This window comes from Daphnia carinata, chromosome 9 (genome assembly GCF_022539665.2).
Source record: "Daphnia carinata strain CSIRO-1 chromosome 9, CSIRO_AGI_Dcar_HiC_V3, whole genome shotgun sequence".
NCBI lineage: Eukaryota > Metazoa > Arthropoda > Branchiopoda > Diplostraca > Daphniidae > Daphnia > Daphnia carinata.
Genome location: NC_081339.1, coordinates 8,372,130 through 8,393,610, shown reverse-complemented (window position 1 = coordinate 8,393,610; position 21,481 = coordinate 8,372,130). Strand labels below are relative to the sequence as shown.

Genomic DNA, 21,481 nt, shown 5'->3' with positions numbered 1-21,481 from the left:
GGAAAGATGAAGGCCAAAATTGAGTTAGGGGCCAGAGTTATTTCACCCATTAGAAAAAAATCGACACGTGTGGAAATGCGTGAGTTCATTTTCAGACAAGTTGATCCCATTTGGAACAATAACTGATTTCTGGGTGTGCAGGTCTAGCGGGTGGCAAGTTAAGGTGCGTCTACACTAGAAGTTTTTACGGAAAAGTTACGGTCATACAGACATACTGAATCGATACAGACATACGGAAAGCTTATTCCGTGCAATCTACACTAGCGATTTTCAGGCTGGTCGCGAGGCAATATGTACTACTTAGTACATAATCGCGCCTACAGTTTTCTTTATGGGTAAAGTGTGTGTTGTCGCCCCCAGGGCTTTGATTTGGTTGCTTTAATGGTTAAACCGTTAAAGTTAAACCAGGTAAACAAAAATGCGTGTAGCACGTATCTTAATTTTTTCGAAGCGAATAATATTAATTCGATTTATATAAATTTATATTTACAATACCATGATAATGTATAGAAATACTAGAATGTAATAAATACACATATATACAGTATATTACAATTATATATATATATTTATACATACGTACGATTATATTTATATATTTATACATACATACAATTATAATATATATATTACTATTACATATATGTACAATAGTTATTGTAATTGAAATAAACGAATATAAGAGAAATAATTTTTTAATTATTTGTCAGCAAAATTAATTACGATATTCGCTGATTTAATACATAAATAATATAAATATAATATAAATCGATAGCCCTTGGTAAGGGCTATCCATTTTAAGTAATTGTAATCAACATTTTCAAATAGAAAAAATCTTAAAGGCAAAATGTGTTTTTGTAGTTTTTCAATCTAAGGTTGTAATGGACGCAACTGATAAAAACAAAAAAATAGATATTACGCTTTAATTTTTTCCTTTTCTAAAAATTTTACATAAATTTCATAGAAATAGATAGCTGTTGAAAAGACCTATCGATTGATGTAAAATTTGTCAATTTTAACTGTTTATTTTCCTCATAAATAATTATTAAAGGCTTTTATGATTTTAGAAAGGGGAGGGGGTGTGTCAAAAAGACGAAACTTTGCATTGATCGTTTCATGCTTAATCTTCGTCAAAATATGAAATCATTATAATATTTTTGTTGCTGGTGATTCCAGGAACAAGTTGTTATAAACGATTGCTTTTAAGATGCTACATTTAACCCCCAAAATTACGTTTGAAAAAGTGGTTTTTGACAAACCATTATGGCGGCCATTTTTTTACCGTGCCAAGTTCAAATTGTAAGTAGGTGTAAAAAATTTTAATTATAATTAAATATTTAAATTTTGTTTGTGGCTAGGGAATTTTAATATCCGTCTTAGATAGAAAATCGCAGAAATTAACTAAGATAAGTTAAACAAATTTATTTCGTCGGTTCTCATTTAATTTACAAATTTAAGGGTCTTTTCCACATTCCGCGTGGAAAATTACGTTTTATCATGCCTTCCGCGTGGAAAACTACGTTTTATCGAGCCCTCCGCGTGGAAAAATTACAAGCAGACAGAATACCAAAAAACAATTGACTAACGCCCTGCGCGTTTAGCCCATAAGAAAAAGTGCATCTGCAACTATGTACTACTTAGTACATATGTAGTGAGACCATGTTGGCGATTTTCCGTAACCGTATGCCTTTTTGCCTGTATGTAGGGCTCGGCCCCGATCGTCTTTGATCGGTGCAAACCGCGGTTTTTCATTTAAAAATCGTCAAACCGTCGGTTCGGTTTGGCCATTTTTGACTGCGGTTCGGTTTTCGGTTTGCAACTGGGCAAAACCGGTTTGAACCGCCATTAAATATTTTTCTTTGAAATTTTGCTGAAATTCCAAATCAAGCAATTATCACTAATTGTTGTAAGCGTAATGGCGGTCAGCAACTTGTTATGAATCAAATTTCCGATCACACTTGAAGGCATCGCCATCGAAAATTGGTCGATCTTCCCGCCATCTAGCGACAAAATCTGTTACTGATTTTTTGTTCAATGCAAACCGTGAATCGGCGGTGCAAACCGTAAAACCGCGTTGCAAACCATGTAAAACCGCGGTGTGAACCGCAGTTTACACCGCGGGTACAAACTGCGGGTACAAACCGTCAAACCGCGGTGCAATCTGTTTGAAAAAAACGGCAAACCGAACCGCACCGGTTTGTCCTTAAAAAAAAAAAAACCGCGCGGGTCGGCCAAAATCGTGTAGTATGCCTTTATGCCTGTATGACCGTAACTTTTCCGTAAAAACTTCTAGTGTAGACGCACCTTTAGACGCCGTCTTGGGGGTCCCCACCTTTGTTGACATTGGCCGATGAGATGCTCAATTGGCTCACCTGTTTGAATATTCAGCAGTTGGTCGCCGCAGCAGGGCCATTTTATTCCTTCCTCTCCTGTAATTCTTTTTCAATCACGGTAAGTTTCTGCTGGCGTTCGATAATCTGGTAGACATTAAACCGTTTCTTACCTTAGTTTAATACTTATAACACGGCCGTTGAAGCCATGGTGTTTTTATCTGAAACGTATGGTCCAACTTTACACGATGACCGTGGGAGCAATACTGGTAAGAAACGCTCATCACAGTCGAATAAGTAACACGTTAAAGTTTGTGAAATAGAAAATTCTATGTTTGATTATATGAACAAAGAATATGATAGTGTAACTCGTATATCTGGACAGAATATCATTTGATTCCATTTCTGGGAGGATTCGGTTAATCTACTGATAAGTGGTAGTCAACATCAGACTTGTTTCCATCCTCGTTTTCAATAACATGAAGATTTGTTTTTTCTTAATTAAGGACCAAGGAAACCCCTACAAGTGCCTGCTCACCTGGCTTGACCTGTCCTGAACACTGTCCAGGAAAACATCGCCAGTACTTCGTAGGGGTAGTCGTGGATTAATAAATAAACTTCAACCAAATTAATGGGATTTCGGATATTACTGGCGCAGAAACTCGCAATAGCAATACGTATGAATTGCCCTGCAGTCATTTGATTGAATGGGATGTTGTTACGCTTTAGTAATTTTCCAAAACAAGATTTTCCTACCTGTTGGCCATTGCGAAAACTAAGATCCTCGGTTGAGATGGAGACCGTTGGAGCTTTGGGAGGGGGAGACTCTTCACTGGGATTTATACAAACTTCCGTTGTGCCAACACTTATCTGTAAATAAAAATGCATTGTCCATATATTTTGCTCACATTCAAAAAGCAATATGACTCACCTGCATAATTGGCGAGGAGACGTCTTTTCTTTTTTTATGTCCAATTTGTAATAGAAGGGTTTCGACTTTCACCGGTTCCCGACAGCCATTTACTGTGGCATATGTAACGATTCATAAATTTTTTTACAATGAATAAAAGTAACCACAGAGCTTTTACCTTTTGGATCATAGAATCCAAGAAAAGTCAATGTCATAAATTTAGACCGAGTATTTACATCATTCTGAGAATTCTTTTGAATTTTGTTGTCTAGCAAATTCACCAGTTTGCAAGTTTTCCTGTTTTGATGGTTTCTGGTGCACCTTCCATTCATGTAGCTCAGAGTACGATGAAGGAAAATGGGCTATTGGAGAAAAAAATTTATTCCAATTCAATTTTAACTTTATTTAACATTTAATAAATACTACCGAAAGAAAGTGAGGTGTGCGAAGATACCTATAGATCTGAGTGGGTTCTAAAAACAGTATGTGTGAGTAATACAGGAAAACCAAACAGAAACAAGAATAAAAAGGGAATTAGATGATAGCACAAAAAAATTGCATGATTGCACATTCTTATGGATATTTTTTAATGATCGAAACACCTGTTGCAGTTTAGACCAAGCCTAAATCAGTTTTAAAAAATGTAATTTCACTTTAGATAAGTTAGCCGCGTACTTTCAAAAGCTTGAAGAAAGAGTTCATGATCTGCTTGAGTGCTTGAACGGAATCAGCAACCCGACCGTTATTAGTGGTGGTGCCTCCTTTGGATGACGACGAGTGATCTGTGTCTCTTTCCTTTTTTTAGGCCCCATGACGTTTGTTATTATAGAACCACAAACTTCCTTCACATACAGGCTGAGTTTGTCGAGATAAAATCGACTAAAACTAAAACACAAGATGACAGTTAAAAAAAAAACCATTAATTTTTTTTTTTATCGGAGGACCCCAAACAACAATCAGCCGCGAATATAATTGTACTACATATCACAACGGGTTGCCAAATTTCTTTTATTTTCAAAGTTTTTGAAACCGTAAAAAAATAACAGTTGATTTTTGGGTTTCAGAGATTACAGTTGATATATTGAAAATCAAATGTTTTGCTCTGAAGGTGCAGTATAATAATCTACAGTATTTTTTTATTGATTAGAAATTAGCGTGGGCGAATGCGAGAACCGAGCGGCGACTACCGACTACGAGTTCCCACTCCCCCAAAACCTGAGGAGGCTCGGCTGCCAAAGGCAATATTTTTTTCGTCTGCACTCTGCTTTGCTCTTGCTGTTATACATTTTGTTGTTTTAGAGAAAGTTTGACATTTGGTCAAGTTTGGACATTGCCGTTCAAATTTTGCCCAGAGTCAATAAGGTTTCACATTTGGCTGGATAGTAAAAAATATAACCTTGTTGTTACGGCAAGAAATGGAAAAGTTAACATTGATTTCCGGGGCATTATTTCTTACAGCCGATATATTTGCCATTGTTGCACTTGCCCTACCATTTTGGATTGTAACAGACGTAGGAGGTATGAGCATACCATTATTAATATTAAAACAATTTCATGTTCTGTATGATGGCTAACTTCAGAAGCTCTTTATTGTTAATATATGCAATGGATGATGGATATACCAACAGGAGAAACTTCTTTTGGGTTTAATGTGGACCTGCACTACTTTATACAATCGTCCAAAAGTATGTTTCTCCCCTGATCTTCCACCAGAATGGATGATGGCACTTGTTTGTATCTTCATCGGCTGTGTTTGCATAACTACAACCGTTGTTCTTCTGATCTCAAGTCATTGGGATTACAATGTTGTACCCTATGCAAGATGGGTGGGATTTGCAGCAAGTAAAAGAAATTCTTGTTCAATTTTGTTTCAACTATTTTATTTATCTATTTATTTTTGTGCCTATGCAGTGGTTTTATTCTGCCTAGCTGCTGTCATCTTTCCTCTGGGATTTTCCATGTCTGAAATTGGAGGAGAGCCATACCAATTACCAAATAGTTTTCAAGTTGGACTTTCATACATTTTTTTTGTTCTAGCATTGTGGATCACTGTCATTTCTGAATTGTTTGCTGGTAAGGTCTGTTTGCCTCATTTTTAAAAACTCCTGAAGTCTTGTCTGATTCTTCCTGAGAGCGATGAACCTAAACTATTGTAAAACTCTATTGTAAAACCCATCGCACAACACATTGTATTTGCGTCATCTTCGGGGTGGTATGTTTGACTAATGGATCTCATTACAAATTTTATTTTTTTTTGTATTTCCTTTTTTCTTCTTGGAGATGACACACATTTTCTTAAAAAAGACAACCGTTAATAACGTGAAACCTAGGGGAGAAGCTTCAATTTTAATTTGTTTTTTCTTAATTAAGGACCAAGGAAACCCCTACAAGTTTCTGCTGGCGTTCGATAATCTGGTAGACATTAAACCGTTTCTTACCTTAGTTTAATACTTATAACACGGCCGTTGAAGCCATGGTGTTTTTATCTGAAACGTATGGTCCAACTTTACACGATGACCGTGGGAGCAATACTGGTAAGAAACGCTCATCACAGTCGAATAAGTAACACGTTAAAGTTTGTGAAATAGAAAATTCTATGTTTGATTATATAAACAAAGAATATGATAGTGTAACTCGTATATCTGGACAGAATATCATTTGATTCCATTTCTGGGAGGATTCGGTTAATCTACTGATAAGTGGTAGTCAACATCAGACTTGTTTCCATCCTCGTTTTCAATAACATGAAGATTTGTTTTTTCTTAATTAAGGACCAAGGAAACCCCTACAAGTGCCTGCTCACCTGGCTTGACCTGTCCTGAACACTGTCCAGGAAAACATCGCCAGTACTTCGTAGGGGTAGTCGTGGATTAATAAATAAACTTCAACCAAATTAATGGGATTTCGGATATTACTGGCGCAGAAACTCGCAATAGCAATACGTATGAATTGCCCTGCAGTCATTTGATTGAATGGGATGTTGTTACGCTTTAGTAATTTTCCAAAACAAGATTTTCCTACCTGTTGGCCATTGCGAAAACTAAGATCCTCGGTTGAGATGGAGACCGTTGGAGCTTTGGGAGGGGGAGACTCTTCACTGGGATTTATACAAACTTCCGTTGTGCCAACACTTATCTGTAAATAAAAATGCATTGTCCATATATTTTGCTCACATTCAAAAAGCAATATGACTCACCTGCATAATTGGCGAGGAGACGTCTTTTCTTTTTTTATGTCCAATTTGTAATAGAAGGGTTTCGACTTTCACCGGTTCCCGACAGCCATTTACTGTGGCATATGTAACGATTCATAAATTTTTTTACAATGAATAAAAGTAACCACAGAGCTTTTACCTTTTGGATCATAGAATCCAAGAAAAGTCAATGTCATAAATTTAGACCGAGTATTTACATCATTCTGAGAATTCTTTTGAATTTTGTTGTCTAGCAAATTCACCAGTTTGCAAGTTTTCCTGTTTTGATGGTTTCTGGTGCACCTTCCATTCATGTAGCTCAGAGTACGATGAAGGAAAATGGGCTATTGGAGAAAAAAATTTATTCCAATTCAATTTTAACTTTATTTAACATTTAATAAATACTACCGAAAGAAAGTGAGGTGTGCGAAGATACCTATAGATCTGAGTGGGTTCTAAAAACAGTATGTGTGAGTAATACAGGAAAACCAAACAGAAACAAGAATAAAAAGGGAATTAGATGATAGCACAAAAAAATTGCATGATTGCACATTCTTATGGATATTTTTTAATGATCGAAACACCTGTTGCAGTTTAGACCAAGCCTAAATCAGTTTCAAAAAATGTAATTTCACTTTAGATAAGTTAGCCGCGTACTTTCAAAAGCTTGAAGAAAGAGTTCATGATCTGCTTGAGTGCTTGAACGGAATCAGCAACCCGACCGTTATTAGTGGTGGTGCCTCCTTTGGATGACGACGAGTGATCTGTGTCTCTTTCCTTTTTTTAGGCCCCATGACGTTTGTTATTATAGAACCACAAACTTCCTTCACATACAGGCTGAGTTTGTCGAGATAAAATCGACTAAAACTAAAACACAAGATGACAGTTAAAAAAAAAACCATTAATTTTTTTTTTATCGGAGGACCCCAAACAACAATCAGCCGCGAATATAATTGTACTACATATCACAACGGGTTGCCAAATTTCTTTTATTTTCAAAGTTTTTGAAACCGTAAAAAAATAACAGTTGATTTTTGGGTTTCAGAGATTACAGTTGATATATTGAAAATCAAATGTTTTGCTCTGAAGGTGCAGTATAATAATCTACAGTATTTTTTTATTGATTAGAAATTAGCGTGGGCGAATGCGAGAACCGAGCGGCGACTACCGACTACGAGTTCCCACTCCCCCAAAACCTGAGGAGGCTCGGCTGCCAAAGGCAATATTTTTTTCGTCTGCACTCTGCTTTGCTCTTGCTGTTATACATTTTGTTGTTTTAGAGAAAGTTTGACATTTGGTCAAGTTTGGACATTGCCGTTCAAATTTTGCCCAGAGTCAATAAGGTTTCACATTTGGCTGGATAGTAAAAAATATAACCTTGTTGTTACGGCAAGAAATGGAAAAGTTAACATTGATTTCCGGGGCATTATTTCTTACAGCCGATATATTTGCCATTGTTGCACTTGCCCTACCATTTTGGATTGTAACAGACGTAGGAGGTATGAGCATACCATTATTAATATTAAAACAATTTCATGTTCTGTATGATGGCTAACTTCAGAAGCTCTTTATTGTTAATATATGCAATGGATGATGGATATACCAACAGGAGAAACTTCTTTTGGGATTAATGTGGACTTGCACCACTCTATATAATCGGCCAAAAGTATGCTTCTCTCTGATCTCACTCCTGAGTGGATGATGGCACTTGTTTGTATCTTCATCGGCTGTGTTTGCATAACTACAACCGTTGTTCTTCTGATCTCAAGTCATTGGGATTACAATGTTGTACCCTATGCAAGATGGGTGGGATTTGCAGCAAGTAAAAGAAATTCTTGTTCAATTTTGTTTCAACTATTTTATTTATCTATTTATTTTTGTGCCTATGCAGTGGTTTTATTCTGCCTAGCTGCTGTCATCTTTCCTCTGGGATTTTCCATGTCTGAAATTGGAGGAGAGCCATACCAATTACCAAATAGTTTTCAAGTTGGACTTTCATACATTTTTTTTGTTCTAGCATTGTGGATCACTGTCATTTCTGAATTGTTTGCTGGTAAGGTCTGTTTGCCTCATTTTTAAAAACTCCTGAAGTCTTGTCTGATTCTTCCTGAGAGCGATGAACCTAAACTATTGTAAAACTCTATTGTAAAACCCATCGCACAACACATTGTATTTGCGTCATCTTCGGGGTGGTATGTTTGACTAATGGATCTCATTACAAATTTTATTTTTTTTTGTATTTCCTTTTTTCTTCTTGGAGATGACACACATTTTCTTAAAAAAGACAACCGTTAATAACGTGAAACCTAGGGGAGAAGCTTCAATTTTAATTTGTTTTTTCTTAATTAAGGACCAAGGAAACCCCTACAAGTTTCTGCTGGCGTTCGATAATCTGGTAGACATTAAACCGTTTCTTACCTTAGTTTAATACTTATAACACGGCCGTTGAAGCCATGGTGTTTTTATCTGAAACGTATGGTCCAACTTTACACGATGACCGTGGGAGCAATACTGGTAAGAAACGCTCATCACAGTCGAATAAGTAACACGTTAAAGTTTGTGAAATAGAAAATTCTATGTTTGATTATATAAACAAAGAATATGATAGTGTAACTCGTATATCTGGACAGAATATCATTTGATTCCATTTCTGGGAGGATTCGGTTAATCTACTGATAAGTGGTAGTCAACATCAGACTTGTTTCCATCCTCGTTTTCAATAACATGAAGATTTGTTTTTCTTAATTAAGGACCAAGGAAACCCCTACAAGTGCCTGCTCACCTGGCTTGACCTGTCCTGAACACTGTCCAGGAAAACATCGCCAGTACTTCGTAGGGGTAGTCGTGGATTAATAAATAAACTTCAACCAAATTAATGGGATTTCGGATATTACTGGCGCAGAAACTCGCAATAGCAATACGTATGAATTGCCCTGCAGTCATTTGATTGAATGGGATGTTGTTACGCTTTAGTAATTTTCCAAAACAAGATTTTCCTACCTGTTGGCCATTGCGAAAACTAAGATCCTCGGTTGAGATGGAGACCGTTGGAGCTTTGGGAGGGGGAGACTCTTCACTGGGATTTATACAAACTTCCGTTGTGCCAACACTTATCTGTAAATAAAAATGCATTGTCCATATATTTTGCTCACATTCAAAAAGCAATATGACTCACCTGCATAATTGGCGAGGAGACGTCTTTTCTTTTTTTATGTCCAATTTGTAATAGAAGGGTTTCGACTTTCACCGGTTCCCGACAGCCATTTACTGTGGCATATGTAACGATTCATAAATTTTTTTACAATGAATAAAAGTAACCACAGAGCTTTTACCTTTTGGATCATAGAATCCAAGAAAAGTCAATGTCATAAATTTAGACCGAGTATTTACATCATTCTGAGAATTCTTTTGAATTTTGTTGTCTAGCAAATTCACCAGTTTGCAAGTTTTCCTGTTTTGATGGTTTCTGGTGCACCTTCCATTCATGTAGCTCAGAGTACGATGAAGGAAAATGGGCTATTGGAGAAAAAAATTTATTCCAATTCAATTTTAACTTTATTTAACATTTAATAAATACTACCGAAAGAAAGTGAGGTGTGCGAAGATACCTATAGATCTGAGTGGGTTCTAAAAACAGTATGTGTGAGTAATACAGGAAAACCAAACAGAAACAAGAATAAAAAGGGAATTAGATGATAGCACAAAAAAATTGCATGATTGCACATTCTTATGGATATTTTTTAATGATCGAAACACCTGTTGCAGTTTAGACCAAGCCTAAATCAGTTTTAAAAAATGTAATTTCACTTTAGATAAGTTAGCCGCGTACTTTCAAAAGCTTGAAGAAAGAGTTCATGATCTGCTTGAGTGCTTGAACGGAATCAGCAACCCGACCGTTATTAGTGGTGGTGCCTCCTTTGGATGACGACGAGTGATCTGTGTCTCTTTCCTTTTTTTTAGGCCCCATGACGTTTGTTATTATAGAACCACAAACTTCCTTCACATACAGGCTGAGTTTGTCGAGATAAAATCGACTAAAACTAAAACACAAGATGACAGTTAAAAAAAAAACCATTAATTTTTTTTTTATCGGAGGACCCCAAACAACAATCAGCCGCGAATATAATTGTACTACATATCACAACGGGTTGCCAAATTTCTTTTATTTTCAAAGTTTTTGAAACCGTAAAAAAATAACAGTTGATTTTTGGGTTTCAGAGATTACAGTTGATATATTGAAAATCAAATGTTTTGCTCTGAAGGTGCAGTATAATAATCTACAGTATTTTTTTATTGATTAGAAATTAGCGTGGGCGAATGCGAGAACCGAGCGGCGACTACCGACTACGAGTTCCCACTCCCCCAAAACCTGAGGAGGCTCGGCTGCCAAAGGCAATATTTTTTTCGTCTGCACTCTGCTTTGCTCTTGCTGTTATACATTTTGTTGTTTTAGAGAAAGTTTGACATTTGGTCAAGTTTGGACATTGCCGTTCAAATTTTGCCCAGAGTCAATAAGGTTTCACATTTGGCTGGATAGTAAAAAATATAACCTTGTTGTTACGGCAAGAAATGGAAAAGTTAACATTGATTTCCGGGGCATTATTTCTTACAGCCGATATATTTGCCATTGTTGCACTTGCCCTACCATTTTGGATTGTAACAGACGTAGGAGGTATGAGCATACCATTATTAATATTAAAACAATTTCATGTTCTGTATGATGGCTAACTTCAGAAGCTCTTTATTGTTAATATATGCAATGGATGATGGATATACCAACAGGAGAAACTTCTTTTGGGTTTAATGTGGACCTGCACTACTTTATACAATCGTCCAAAAGTATGTTTCTCCCCTGATCTTCCACCAGAATGGATGATGGCACTTGTTTGTATCTTCATCGGCTGTGTTTGCATAACTACAACCGTTGTTCTTCTGATCTCAAGTCATTGGGATTACAATGTTGTACCCTATGCAAGATGGGTGGGATTTGCAGCAAGTAAAAAAAATTCTTGTTCAATTTTGTTTCAACTATTTTATTTATCTATTTATTTTTGTGCCTATGCAGTGGTTTTATTCTGCCTAGCTGCTGTCATCTTTCCTCTGGGATTTTCCATGTCTGAAATTGGAGGAGAGCCATACCAATTACCAAATAGTTTTCAAGTTGGACTTTCATACATTTTTTTTGTTCTAGCATTGTGGATCACTGTCATTTCTGAATTGTTTGCTGGTAAGGTCTGTTTGCCTCATTTTTAAAAACTCCTGAAGTCTTGTCTGATTCTTCCTGAGAGCGATGAACCTAAACTATTGTAAAACTCTATTGTAAAACCCATCGCACAACACATTGTATTTGCGTCATCTTCGGGGTGGTATGTTTGACTAATGGATCTCATTACAAATTTTATTTTTTTTTGTATTTCCTTTTTTCTTCTTGGAGATGACACACATTTTCTTAAAAAAGACAACCGTTAATAACGTGAAACCTAGGGGAGAAGCTTCAATTTTAATTTGTTTTTTCTTAATTAAGGACCAAGGAAACCCCTACAAGTTTCTGCTGGCGTTCGATAATCTGGTAGACATTAAACCGTTTCTTACCTTAGTTTAATACTTATAACACGGCCGTTGAAGCCATGGTGTTTTTATCTGAAACGTATGGTCCAACTTTACACGATGACCGTGGGAGCAATACTGGTAAGAAACGCTCATCACAGTCGAATAAGTAACACGTTAAAGTTTGTGAAATAGAAAATTCTATGTTTGATTATATAAACAAAGAATATAATAGTGTAACTCGTATATCTGGACAGAATATCATTTGATTCCATTTCTGGGAGGATTCGGTTAATCTACTGATAAGTGGTAGTCAACATCAGACTTGTTTCCATCCTCGTTTTCAATAACATGAAGATTTGTTTTTTCTTAATTAAGGACCAAGGAAACCCCTACAAGTGCTTGCTCCCCTGGCTTGACCTGACCTGAGCACTGTCCAGGAAAACATCGCAAGTATTTCGTAGGGGTAGTCGTGGATAAATAAATAAACTTCAACCAAATTAATAAGAAGTTTGACCGCAAACTCTGTTGTTGAAACCAGTACAGGATAATCTACGACAAAAGCAAATCATCAAAGAATTGGTTTGTAAAATTTCACATTTTCCTAGACACAGTTTTTGAATGAACAAAGCTCATTTTTTACTTCTAATTAAAAATTACAACATACAACAGCAATCAACGAACATTAATAATAAACGTAACTAAACATCTGAATTCTCCCTCCGTTTAGTGCATATGCCATTGCCTAAATGGCTATGGCAGCTCGATCGTCAATTGATAGTGTGTGTTGGATGCCCATAGCCGATGAGAACCGTCGAAAATTTCGAATATAACAAATGAACAATGTGTTCCACATCGGATTGATTCATTTTACGAAAATATGATGATAATTTTTTCACGCCATCATTACAGGTGATTGTTGCATGTACAATCTCTACGCTATTTCATATTTAAGACAACTTTCTTACTTTTACAAGATGTTTCTTTATAAAATTCATTCATTCTCTTACAAGCCCATGTAGACTGGATGACTATAGGTCAACTCCGACGCAGCGTCTAAATTTCGCCATCTCATACAAGTTCTCATCACCAAGCTTTGATTTTGAATAGGAAAGATCTTGGGGGACGCGTCTTGACGCGGTGTAGCATTTCGTGTATGCAATCAGATTAGTTTTTTTCTTTTTGCTAACGTGAATGGTACTTTTCAGAAGAAAATATGGCGCTTTTCACGCTTGCATATTTTAGAGAAATAAGAAAAATGGTGGTTTGTGAAACAAATCAGTTCGTTCTGTCAGCTATTTGAGGATGTTTTATTGATGTGCCGTTTTTACGGGTGGAGCTCGGCAACGGTCGATTACGAGGCTAGGTTTTTATCGCGGTTGGGTGATAGAGTTGCCTTTCGGTGAAAAGTTTTAAATCGTTATGTGAGTCGTTATGCGTATACGACCATAGGTGAAGTGAGTTTTGCCACTTTCCTCTGTGACCAGGAACGTGATGTAATTTTTAAGTGTATTTTGAAAACTGGCGAAACTCTAAAAACTGATAGTGTCAATGAATGCCAAATGATATGACCCCATTTTTGTCTAGCATCTTTTTTTTTTTCGTTCGTTTTTAATTTTAAAATATTCCCTTTTCAGGTAATCGCAGGAAATACGAACTCGTACGTGGCTGAGAAACGCGAACTGGATCCGGTGTTGATCGCCCGCAAGCTTCGCTTCTTCCCGTACAGCCATCACCGTCGAACTGTCTGCATGCGAGTGGAAATTTACGGCTGCCCGTGGTACGTAATAAGACCCTGTCGTCTCGCAAGAGACGCATTCATTTTGCACTAAAAAAACATTTTTGTGTGTGTCTTATTTAACTACGTCATATCATAAACTCGTGAAGCAAATGTTGCTGCTAGCCGACCGTCCATTCACGATGTGTAATGTTCGATCTGTTGTGGGTTTTTCTTTCTCCTTTGAAGGTCTGAAGGCATTGCCAGCTATCAGATGACGCAGGGAGATCAACGAGGAGCCGGTTGGCAATTCTACGATGCCTCTTACGACGGCATCTGCGGCTCTTTCCTGTGCCAGGGACTCGGCCAGTTGACAGACGGCAAACTCGGTCCCGACAATTTCAAAGCCAGTTATTACGACCAAGATCGAGGTAAAGATTTATGCCAAGTATCAGTTTTCTTGTCCCGACATTGCGTCATCGTTTTCATGGCCTTTTTTTTCTCTCTCCTCGCTTTCCTTCTTTCTTCTTTGTTCGTTTTATGATCGACCGTTTGAAGGCTGGGTCGGATGGCGTAACGACTCGCGCAACGGGCAGCCCGTCGATATCGTTTTCGAGTTCGATACGGTGCGCGATTTCACTTCGCTGAGCATCTTCGCCAATAACCAGTTCACCAAAGATGTCCAGGTAGGGTCGTGTTCTTTGAATGAATTTGCGATGTTTTAGATCTTCTCCGAAATGCAAGTGCATTTCAGCGTTGGCGGACAAATCTACCCGGGCGAGCCGATTATCTTCCGTCCGCCAGAGGACCGAATTTTCGAGAATTCACGGAACATCAGCGTTAAGCTTCACCACCGAGTGGGCCGTTTCGTCAAACTGCGCTTGTCCTTCCCGGCTGCTCCGGCTCGCTGGATTCTCATCAGCGAGGTCTCTTTCCGCTCCGAAGTGGCCGCCAGAAATTACAAGACCGAAGTGGATGGCAGTCCCGTCACTCCACCAGCCGCCGCACCCATTCCGCCCGTCTCCAATTTGCCACTCCCGCCAAGTGGTCACGAAGTCGGCATCAACGCCGGCTCGCAGGATCAAGTCAACGGTAACGAACACGATCAAATCTTTTTTTTAAGGCGTAGTCTTTATTATCCGATCTAATGATTTTACAGCCTTTTTTTTCACGACATTTTTCCATTGAATGTCACTTTAAATAATCGTTTTATTATTTATGAGTGTCATCATTAAGAGGAAAAGCATTTCACGTAACTCCCAAACAGTTTCATCAAATTTTCCACGACGTTTTCATTTGGGATAAGACGGGGCTTGTTTAAAAACACGTGCGCACCAAGTTCGTGAGTTGAGACAAAAAGCAACCGCTCTCCCTTGTTTAAGTTTGAAAAAAAAACACCCTCGTAATGCTTCAAAAATATCTTTGATGTTTCGATACGCACACGCGAGCCCGTGTGTCAAAGAGCGGAATGCCCGCTATTCGTGACGGTGACATCCGCTATTAGGTTTCCTGCGTTCTTATTCCCATCAAACCAACACAGGGCAAAAGACACACTAGCCGTCTTTTTCTTTGTTGCCAGTCTCTCGTTATTTACAGCCGTCATACGACATTTCTTTTTTTTAAACTCCGACTAAAGCCGTGACAAACAATTTTGTTTTTTAAAGAATAAGACTCAACCATAACTACTTACAGCGTATAGGGCTCATTAGAATGATTTTTTTTTCTTTCGTTGTGTAAGAGCAAGAAAATCCCGGGAATATACGGAAATTAAAGAATAAAATTGTAAGGGAAAAAGGATTTAAGGGGTCATTTGTTGGAGATGTTATTCAACCCGACCATCGCCGCCCGAAAATTTCGCTGTTGAGACTTACTTACGACTGCGTGGAATGACAGCCGTTTCCTTTTCGCATTGGCAGTAAAAAAAAAACGAAAACAAAAAGGAAATGGGGAAATATTTTATGGGTTGTTAACAACCGCAAAACAAACGAGAGCGAGACCGAAATATTGCGACGTACAGGGAAATTATGATTTCGTTGTGTTGGGAACATTTAACGTTAACCTTTTCTATCCTTCGAAGAGCCTTAAAGGAAAAATTTAATGAATTCGCACTGCCTCTGACTTCATTCTATTTCGTCCTTCTATATTTATCGAGAGTTTTCTTCTTTGTTTTTTTTTCTCATATGAAATATTCTGTTTTTGTTTGCCATTACAGAAACGAGCCCACCTACCAGAGAGAACCAAACGTACATGGCAATCATCGTCGGTGTCTTGGTGGTCGTTGGTTTCCTATTGGCTGGGGCCATCTTTTACATGATCATGCGACGTCGTCAACGCAAGAGCCGCTCAGGCAGTCCGCTGCCGGACAAAGCCAATTGGGCCTCTCAGGTCGGCAGTCAGCCCAGTCCCCGTCTGTTGGACGGCTCTGTCGGTGAGCATCACGAAGATCAACTGTTGCAACACCATCGTGGCAAAATCTACAACAAGAACAACTCGCTGCCGTATGGCAACATTGGCGCCGACTTGTCGCGATCGGACGCCGCCTCGCAATACTTGCTGCCTCACTCGCCGGCCAGCGCCCATTTGACTAGGACCGAGTACCAGGAGCCTTATCACGCCCTGCGCTTCTCACCTTATTACAGTTACAGCACTCTGTTGCTGGCCGGAACTGAGGGCCCACTGAAAAAGACCAACACATCCGCAGGTAATCACAAGAAAAACAAAAGAAAACAAACTGAGAACGCGTCGCATTGTCATCATAAATCAAACTCGCCATTTTCTTTTTCAATAAGCGACATTCTCTTAATGGGCCATAGCAGCTATTTGGCTTTGGCCCTAAACGACTCTGGCCGATGGCCGAAACTGTTCTATGGATCCATTAATTTTAACTTGGAATGGCGCACTGATCGATTTATGGCTCAGTATCAGATACGTACGACTACGCCGTGCCGGATGTTAGCGAGATTAGCGGCTGCAGCACTGCCCATCAACCCCTACTAATCCAGCAATCTCTACAAAAACAACATCATCCGCTTAAGCCCAAATTGCCCGTCGCTTCGCCACCTCCGCACGCAATCGAAATCGACACTTTGGCCTCATCTTCTCATTCCATGACGACCACTGGCTCGACATCCTCAGCGTCCGTCCGTCTAGGAGGCAACAAGAACAACAATCAAATGGGCCACTTGAACGGCATTAGCGAATCCAGCCCATTGAAAAAGGTAAGACAGTCCGTCTGCCCTCACGTCCTAAATCTAGAATTAGATAGACATGAACAATTCCCGTCCGGTTCCGAAATGTTGAGTGTACGGGCGTTTAGATTGCGCAGCCCCATCCGGATAGAAACGGTCCGTCTTACTTGGCTAGTTAGGTCCAGAATACGTCCTGCGCGCCTTGTTCAGGCAATCTGCTGTTAGTCTTTTTCGATATTGATTGACAAAGGGCCCAATGATGGATGTAGATCCACGGCACGCGATGGAGCACTCCATCTTTCATGCCTCGCACGGGGCACACATGCATTGTCAGCATAATAAATCGGTTATCGTAAATGGGTCCCAAGAAAAAAAGAATGGCCGATTGTAGGGTGGTTGAAGTCGTTTCCTGTAATCGTTTCAAGTAGTACTGGATTATCGGAAACGCTCACGGTACCTGCCTTGCCTCGAATCAAATCTTCCGCTTTGTTATATGACGAGTTCACGCAACCGGCCAAGGAAAGTTGATGAGCAAGGTCAAAAAAAAATGTTCAAAGTGCTACGCTCTTGAAAGAAAAATGCATTTCAAAATGCATAGATCGTCTTCGTTAAAACTCGTGGTTGGACAAAAATAGATGAAAGAAATGGGTCACTCCAGTCAAAAAGATTTTGAGATCACGTCACGCGCTGAAAGGTTTTCAGGCTAATCACTCTAAAATGTAAATAAACCAAATGGGCACAATGTAGTCATAACCTTTAGTGGTTTCATCGTGGCGGTTTACCGCTCATATCGTGAATTCGATTCCCGTAGGAATCCCGTGAAATTATTTTATTGTTCTTTCACTTAAGTTAAATGCACACACAAAACTGGGTGGCAATGGATAGCGGGACTGAATGTGGAGGCCATTTTGAAACATAAAAATGATGAGAAATAGAAACTCGTAATAATTAAAATGACTTGACGTTTTCTTACCAACGAAAGAAACCATTCGCTGATCATTGCGGCCCAGTTTAAGAATTCATAGTTCAAACTCGACATCCACCGATCGATAACACCGTAACGACCTTCTTCCTCATTTGATCTTTTCTCTCTTAAAATAAGCGAAGGGGAAAAAAATTGGTTTGACCTAGTAGCTGCAAAAAATTGTGGGCCGTGAACGTTTGTAAGGACATATTTCGAAACGTTCTTTTTAACGCTTCTGCTATTTCTTTTTTGTTCCATGATGGCTTATGTTTGCTTAGTGCCCATTATGGCTTCGTTATTGCACGTCCAGCGTCAACCGACTTAACATCTTTAGGAAACATTAAATGCTATCTTCTATTAAGACCAATGTTGGGTAACGTTTTGAAACTGGCAGAGATCTCTCAAAATGCCATTATTCAACCGATAATTATTTTACTTTGCGCTATTATTTTTTTTTAACAGAAAGGAAAAATATAGCAGTAAAAATGGAGGTTATTATTTTGTTGTTGTTGTAATAAACCGCCATTTTTTGAGGCGTCGTTACAAACGCACATGATCTGCACGAAACGCTTTGTTGATTGCACGTCGCGACTTCGCGACGCCGTCCTTAGTTTAAAAGGCGACGTGGAGTAACGTTTCGAGTTTGCGATCTCCATTTTTGAACATTTTTTATTGGCAAAAAAAAAAGAAAGGCAAAAAAATTGGGAAATGTAACCAAGTCAACGACCCCGAAGTACTTGGGTCGTTTCGGTTCTGCCTTTAATTGGATTACCGTCTAGACCTGATCCGTTTTCGACGTCCCCGTTTTCCTGGACATGCGGGGGCTTATGTGTTGCTTTTCCACTGTGTTCGTTGCATTATTGAATAGTTTGGCCCGTTTTCTATGCAATTTTAGTGCCGGGGAAACCAGACTTTTGGCCTCGTATTACGGCAGTTGACTCGGCTGGTAGACGAGGCCTTACGCAGCATTTTGGCCATAAGTTTTGAATTTAGTTTCTTAGTGATCTAGTTTATTTCGTTTCTGAACTTCACTTTCCCAACGACTGAAAACTCAGTTTTAAAAAAAAGAGGAAAGAGAATTAGGAACTTGTAATGATTTGGGACTCGAAGCCTTATTGACTAAAAGTATCAAATGTCTTTATTTTGGTTTCGTTGATTTGATTATTTATTTCGTGTGATTTCTAGCCGATCGACCGAGCAGAATTATTGTCCGCTCTGAAATCACGGGCCGAATCGCTGATCATACCGGAATTAGCGCGTAGCAAACTGCACCTGGTCCAGCGCATCGCCAGCGGAGCGTTCGGGACCGTCTACAAGGCCGAAGCCGAACACATTCCCGAGTATGGTAGCGCCGTCTACACTTCACGGCGGCTGGTGGCCGCCAAATACCTTCCCAATACCTCCGACAAAGACAAGTAAATCATCTTTTTTTTCTTTTTCTTTATTTCTTTTGGCTTCGTGTTTGATGAAGTGCTTTTGATTTCGTTCCTTGTTTTTCCCTCATCTTCTAACCTCAAATTTCCGGTGCGTGTTCTCTCATTCTCAACAGGTCTGGATTCTACCAGGAAGTGAGGCTACTGGCCGCTTTGGACGATCCTCACTTGTCACGTGTGTTGGCCGTTTGCACGACGGACGAGCCCTTTTGCGTCGTTCTAGAATATCTGGAATTCGGCGATCTGAACCAATTTCTCAAACTGCATCGATTCTGACCGGACAACCACCACAACTCGTCCGACAGCCGCAATAACATATCAAAAACCTTTTCTACTCCGGACGAAACGTTAACGTATGAACCCCATTAAAATCGTTTTGCGGCAAAGACAATGTTTTCCAAATAATTTCTTTGTTCCATTATCACCAGAATGTGCAGTTTGATATTTATGGCCAGTCAGATCGCCTCGGGAATGCGTTACATCGAGTCTCTAAATTTTGTACACCGCGATTTGGCCGCTAGGTACAACGTGCGATTCATTATTCCACTTTAGGTTGAGCAAAAATCGATTATAATTTAACGCTCTGTTTGGCCATCTGTTACCTTGGATCTCTAATGTCAATTCGTAATTGCTGATCACTGGAACTCACCGAGAAACAGGTAAATCAGTTTTATTTTTCACGTACATGTTGCACATCTTAATTCTTTATTTTGTTTGACAGGGAAACAGGACAAGTGAGGAAAGTAAATGCTGTTCCAGAAGTTGGACGCTGCTTTGACGAGATCACCGACCGTAGCCTCCACTACCTTTACGATAAGGTGCTGTAATGAGCAAGAAAAAATCCAGGTATTCTATTTTGGATTCTTTCATGACTAGAATATGTTAGCAGTGTAAGTTCAATTTGTGTGTTCTTCACGATATTTTCTCTTTGAGTTGATGATCTGCATTATCTTGGATCATCTAACTGACTGAACATTTGAAAACAAAAGCAAAAGTATTGATCTCATTTGGTCATTTGCAAATCCATATTTACCGTATCCTGCTCCACTATGGCCTCCCCCGTGACTGCTTCCGTAGCCTCCGCCATGGCTACTGCAGCCGTAACCTCCTCCACCATGTCCGTTACTACCGTAACCTCCTCCTCCACCATAGCTGCTGCTGCCGGATCCTCCTCCACTATTGCTGCTGCTGCCATACCCTCCTCCGCCATGGCCGTGTCCTCCCGCACCGTGGCCGCTGTTCCCTTATCCTCTACCGCCGCCACTGCTGTAACTAGTGGCACCGTAGCTTCCACTTCCGTACCCACCACCTAGTAGCATTGAATTTCAAGTTTGAAGGTGGATTTATTGGGGTTTTTTTCCAGTACTAATTTAGCAAAGTTTGCTAGTTTGAGAAAAGTTACCTTGCCCGCCGTAACTGCTACTTCCATAACTGCTACTTCCATAACTGCTACCTCCATATCCAGCTCCTCCATAGCCTCCGCTTCCTCCATGTCCGCCGCTTCCTCCATACGGAGGAAGCGGCGGCGGATGCCCTCCGCTACCACCGTATCCTCCGCTACTACCGTATCCTCCGCTACTACCATATCCTCCGCTACCACCGTATCCTCCGCTACCACCGTATCCTCCGCTACCTCCGTATCCTCCACCACCTCCGTATCCTCCACCACCTCCGTATCCTCTACCTCCTCTGTAACCACCACCGTGTCCTCTGCTGCCACCGTATCCTCCTGCTGAATAAGAATTCATTCGTCTTATCAATTTGAAGATTCACAAGATAACTAAAGAGTTAAATCTTGTTAACGTGTAAACACTACGATTCCAGTAAAAAAATAAATTGCAACGTAAAGATCGCGTATTGAACGCATATATCTATTTCAACTCATTTGTTTTTGTTATTGCAATAATCTTTTTCTCGAACATGGCAGCGTAAACTGGCGCAACAGTCTAAAATATCTTTAGCTACGTAGTAGCATAGTCGTAGGTCGTCGCAAATACCGTGTGGTACAAAACTTTAGGCCACAAAATCAACTAGATTATGTTACAGTCTAAGCAAAATAACACTTTGAGACGCAATAACATGAGCGTTGTTATTCAAAACAGCGTTAAGCTATTTTGGGAAAAATCGAATAGCATACCTTTGTAACCAGCGCAAACAAATCCGACGAGGGCGGCCAAAACGCAGATCGCCTGTCAATCA

At 39.4% G+C, this 21,481-nt stretch overlaps 7 protein-coding genes, 2 long non-coding RNA genes and 1 pseudogene across 11 annotated transcripts; 6 read left to right on the top strand and 4 right to left on the bottom strand.

Annotated features, from left to right (window-relative positions):
• Window positions 1-2,278: 2,278 nt before the first annotated feature.
• Window positions 2,279-3,411, top strand: LOC132088273 (uncharacterized). The gene is made up of 2 exons (XR_009421697.1): window positions 2,279-2,451; window positions 2,837-3,411. It is a non-coding gene; the product is annotated as an uncharacterized LOC132088273 (long non-coding RNA).
• Window positions 2,688-4,156, bottom strand: LOC130700819 (polycomb protein SUZ12-like). 2 transcript variants are annotated; one of them, XM_057522807.2, is made up of 6 exons: window positions 3,916-4,156; window positions 3,667-3,713; window positions 3,419-3,602; window positions 3,262-3,353; window positions 3,087-3,200; window positions 2,688-3,019 (listed from the first exon to the last, which is right to left on the bottom strand). In XM_057522807.2, exons 3-6 carry the CDS (start codon window positions 3,570-3,572, stop codon window positions 2,936-2,938), a joined length of 444 nt encoding a protein of 147 aa, XP_057378790.1. In that variant the 5' UTR covers window positions 3,573-3,602; window positions 3,667-3,713; window positions 3,916-4,156; the 3' UTR covers window positions 2,688-2,935. The 2 variants fall into 2 exon arrangements, with proteins under 2 accessions (XP_057378790.1, XP_059352782.1); XM_059496799.1 differs by having other exon boundaries at window positions 3,667-4,156.
• A 286-nt stretch (window positions 4,157-4,442) lies between these two features.
• On the top strand, window positions 4,443-5,499 carry LOC130700838 (uncharacterized protein C16orf52 homolog A-like). Its single transcript, XM_057522824.2, is given in 4 exon segments — window positions 4,443-4,758; window positions 4,869-4,879; window positions 4,881-5,082; window positions 5,152-5,499. Coding segments are annotated over 4 exon segments (504 nt in total). The 5' UTR covers window positions 4,443-4,655; the 3' UTR covers window positions 5,340-5,499.
• LOC130700842 (polycomb protein SUZ12-like) lies at window positions 5,416-7,404 on the bottom strand. Of its 2 annotated transcripts, XR_009003893.2 has the most exons (6): window positions 7,091-7,404; window positions 6,842-6,888; window positions 6,594-6,777; window positions 6,437-6,528; window positions 6,262-6,375; window positions 5,416-6,194 (listed from the first exon to the last, which is right to left on the bottom strand). XR_009003893.2 is itself a non-coding variant. In XM_057522827.2 (5 exons), the coding sequence occupies exons 2-5, from the start codon at window positions 6,745-6,747 to the stop codon at window positions 6,111-6,113; spliced, it is 444 nt and encodes a 147-aa protein (XP_057378810.1). In that variant the 5' UTR covers window positions 6,748-6,777; window positions 6,842-6,996; the 3' UTR covers window positions 5,416-6,110. The 2 variants fall into 2 exon arrangements, 1 of the variants encoding a protein (XP_057378810.1); XM_057522827.2 differs by lacking the exon at window positions 7,091-7,404 and having other exon boundaries at window positions 6,842-6,996.
• LOC132088274 (uncharacterized) lies at window positions 5,718-6,586 on the top strand. The gene is made up of 2 exons (XR_009421698.1): window positions 5,718-5,774; window positions 6,012-6,586. It is a non-coding gene; the product is annotated as an uncharacterized LOC132088274 (long non-coding RNA).
• Window positions 7,405-7,611: 207 nt separating the features above from the next.
• On the top strand, window positions 7,612-8,672 carry LOC130700839 (uncharacterized protein C16orf52 homolog A-like; annotated as a pseudogene).
• A 516-nt stretch (window positions 8,673-9,188) lies between these two features.
• Window positions 9,189-10,580, bottom strand: LOC130700841 (polycomb protein SUZ12-like). Its single transcript, XM_057522826.2, has 6 exons — window positions 10,263-10,580; window positions 10,014-10,060; window positions 9,766-9,949; window positions 9,609-9,700; window positions 9,434-9,547; window positions 9,189-9,366 (listed from the first exon to the last, which is right to left on the bottom strand). Exons 3-6 carry the CDS (start codon window positions 9,917-9,919, stop codon window positions 9,283-9,285), a joined length of 444 nt encoding a protein of 147 aa, XP_057378809.1. The 5' UTR covers window positions 9,920-9,949; window positions 10,014-10,060; window positions 10,263-10,580; the 3' UTR covers window positions 9,189-9,282.
• A 202-nt stretch (window positions 10,581-10,782) lies between these two features.
• Window positions 10,783-11,846, top strand: LOC130700840 (uncharacterized protein C16orf52 homolog A-like). The gene is given in 4 exon segments (XM_057522825.2): window positions 10,783-11,105; window positions 11,216-11,226; window positions 11,228-11,429; window positions 11,499-11,846. Coding segments are annotated over 4 exon segments (504 nt in total). The 5' UTR covers window positions 10,783-11,002; the 3' UTR covers window positions 11,687-11,846.
• A 254-nt stretch (window positions 11,847-12,100) lies between these two features.
• On the top strand, window positions 12,101-21,162 carry LOC130700857 (discoidin domain-containing receptor 2-like). The gene is made up of 12 exons (XM_059496996.1): window positions 12,101-12,121; window positions 13,618-13,760; window positions 13,947-14,128; window positions 14,256-14,383; window positions 14,423-14,789; window positions 15,910-16,398; window positions 16,617-16,915; window positions 19,035-19,264; window positions 19,399-19,635; window positions 19,711-19,803; window positions 20,004-20,128; window positions 20,360-21,162. The coding sequence occupies exons 1-9, from the start codon at window positions 12,101-12,103 to the stop codon at window positions 19,556-19,558; spliced, it is 2,019 nt and encodes a 672-aa protein (XP_059352979.1). The 3' UTR covers window positions 19,559-19,635; window positions 19,711-19,803; window positions 20,004-20,128; window positions 20,360-21,162.
• Window positions 19,947-21,030, bottom strand: LOC130700856 (uncharacterized). The gene is made up of 3 exons (XM_057522839.2): window positions 20,685-21,030; window positions 20,316-20,591; window positions 19,947-20,250 (listed from the first exon to the last, which is right to left on the bottom strand). The coding sequence occupies exons 1-2, from the start codon at window positions 21,028-21,030 to the stop codon at window positions 20,527-20,529; spliced, it is 411 nt and encodes a 136-aa protein (XP_057378822.2). The 3' UTR covers window positions 19,947-20,250; window positions 20,316-20,526.
• Window positions 21,163-21,481: the final 319 nt, after the last annotated feature.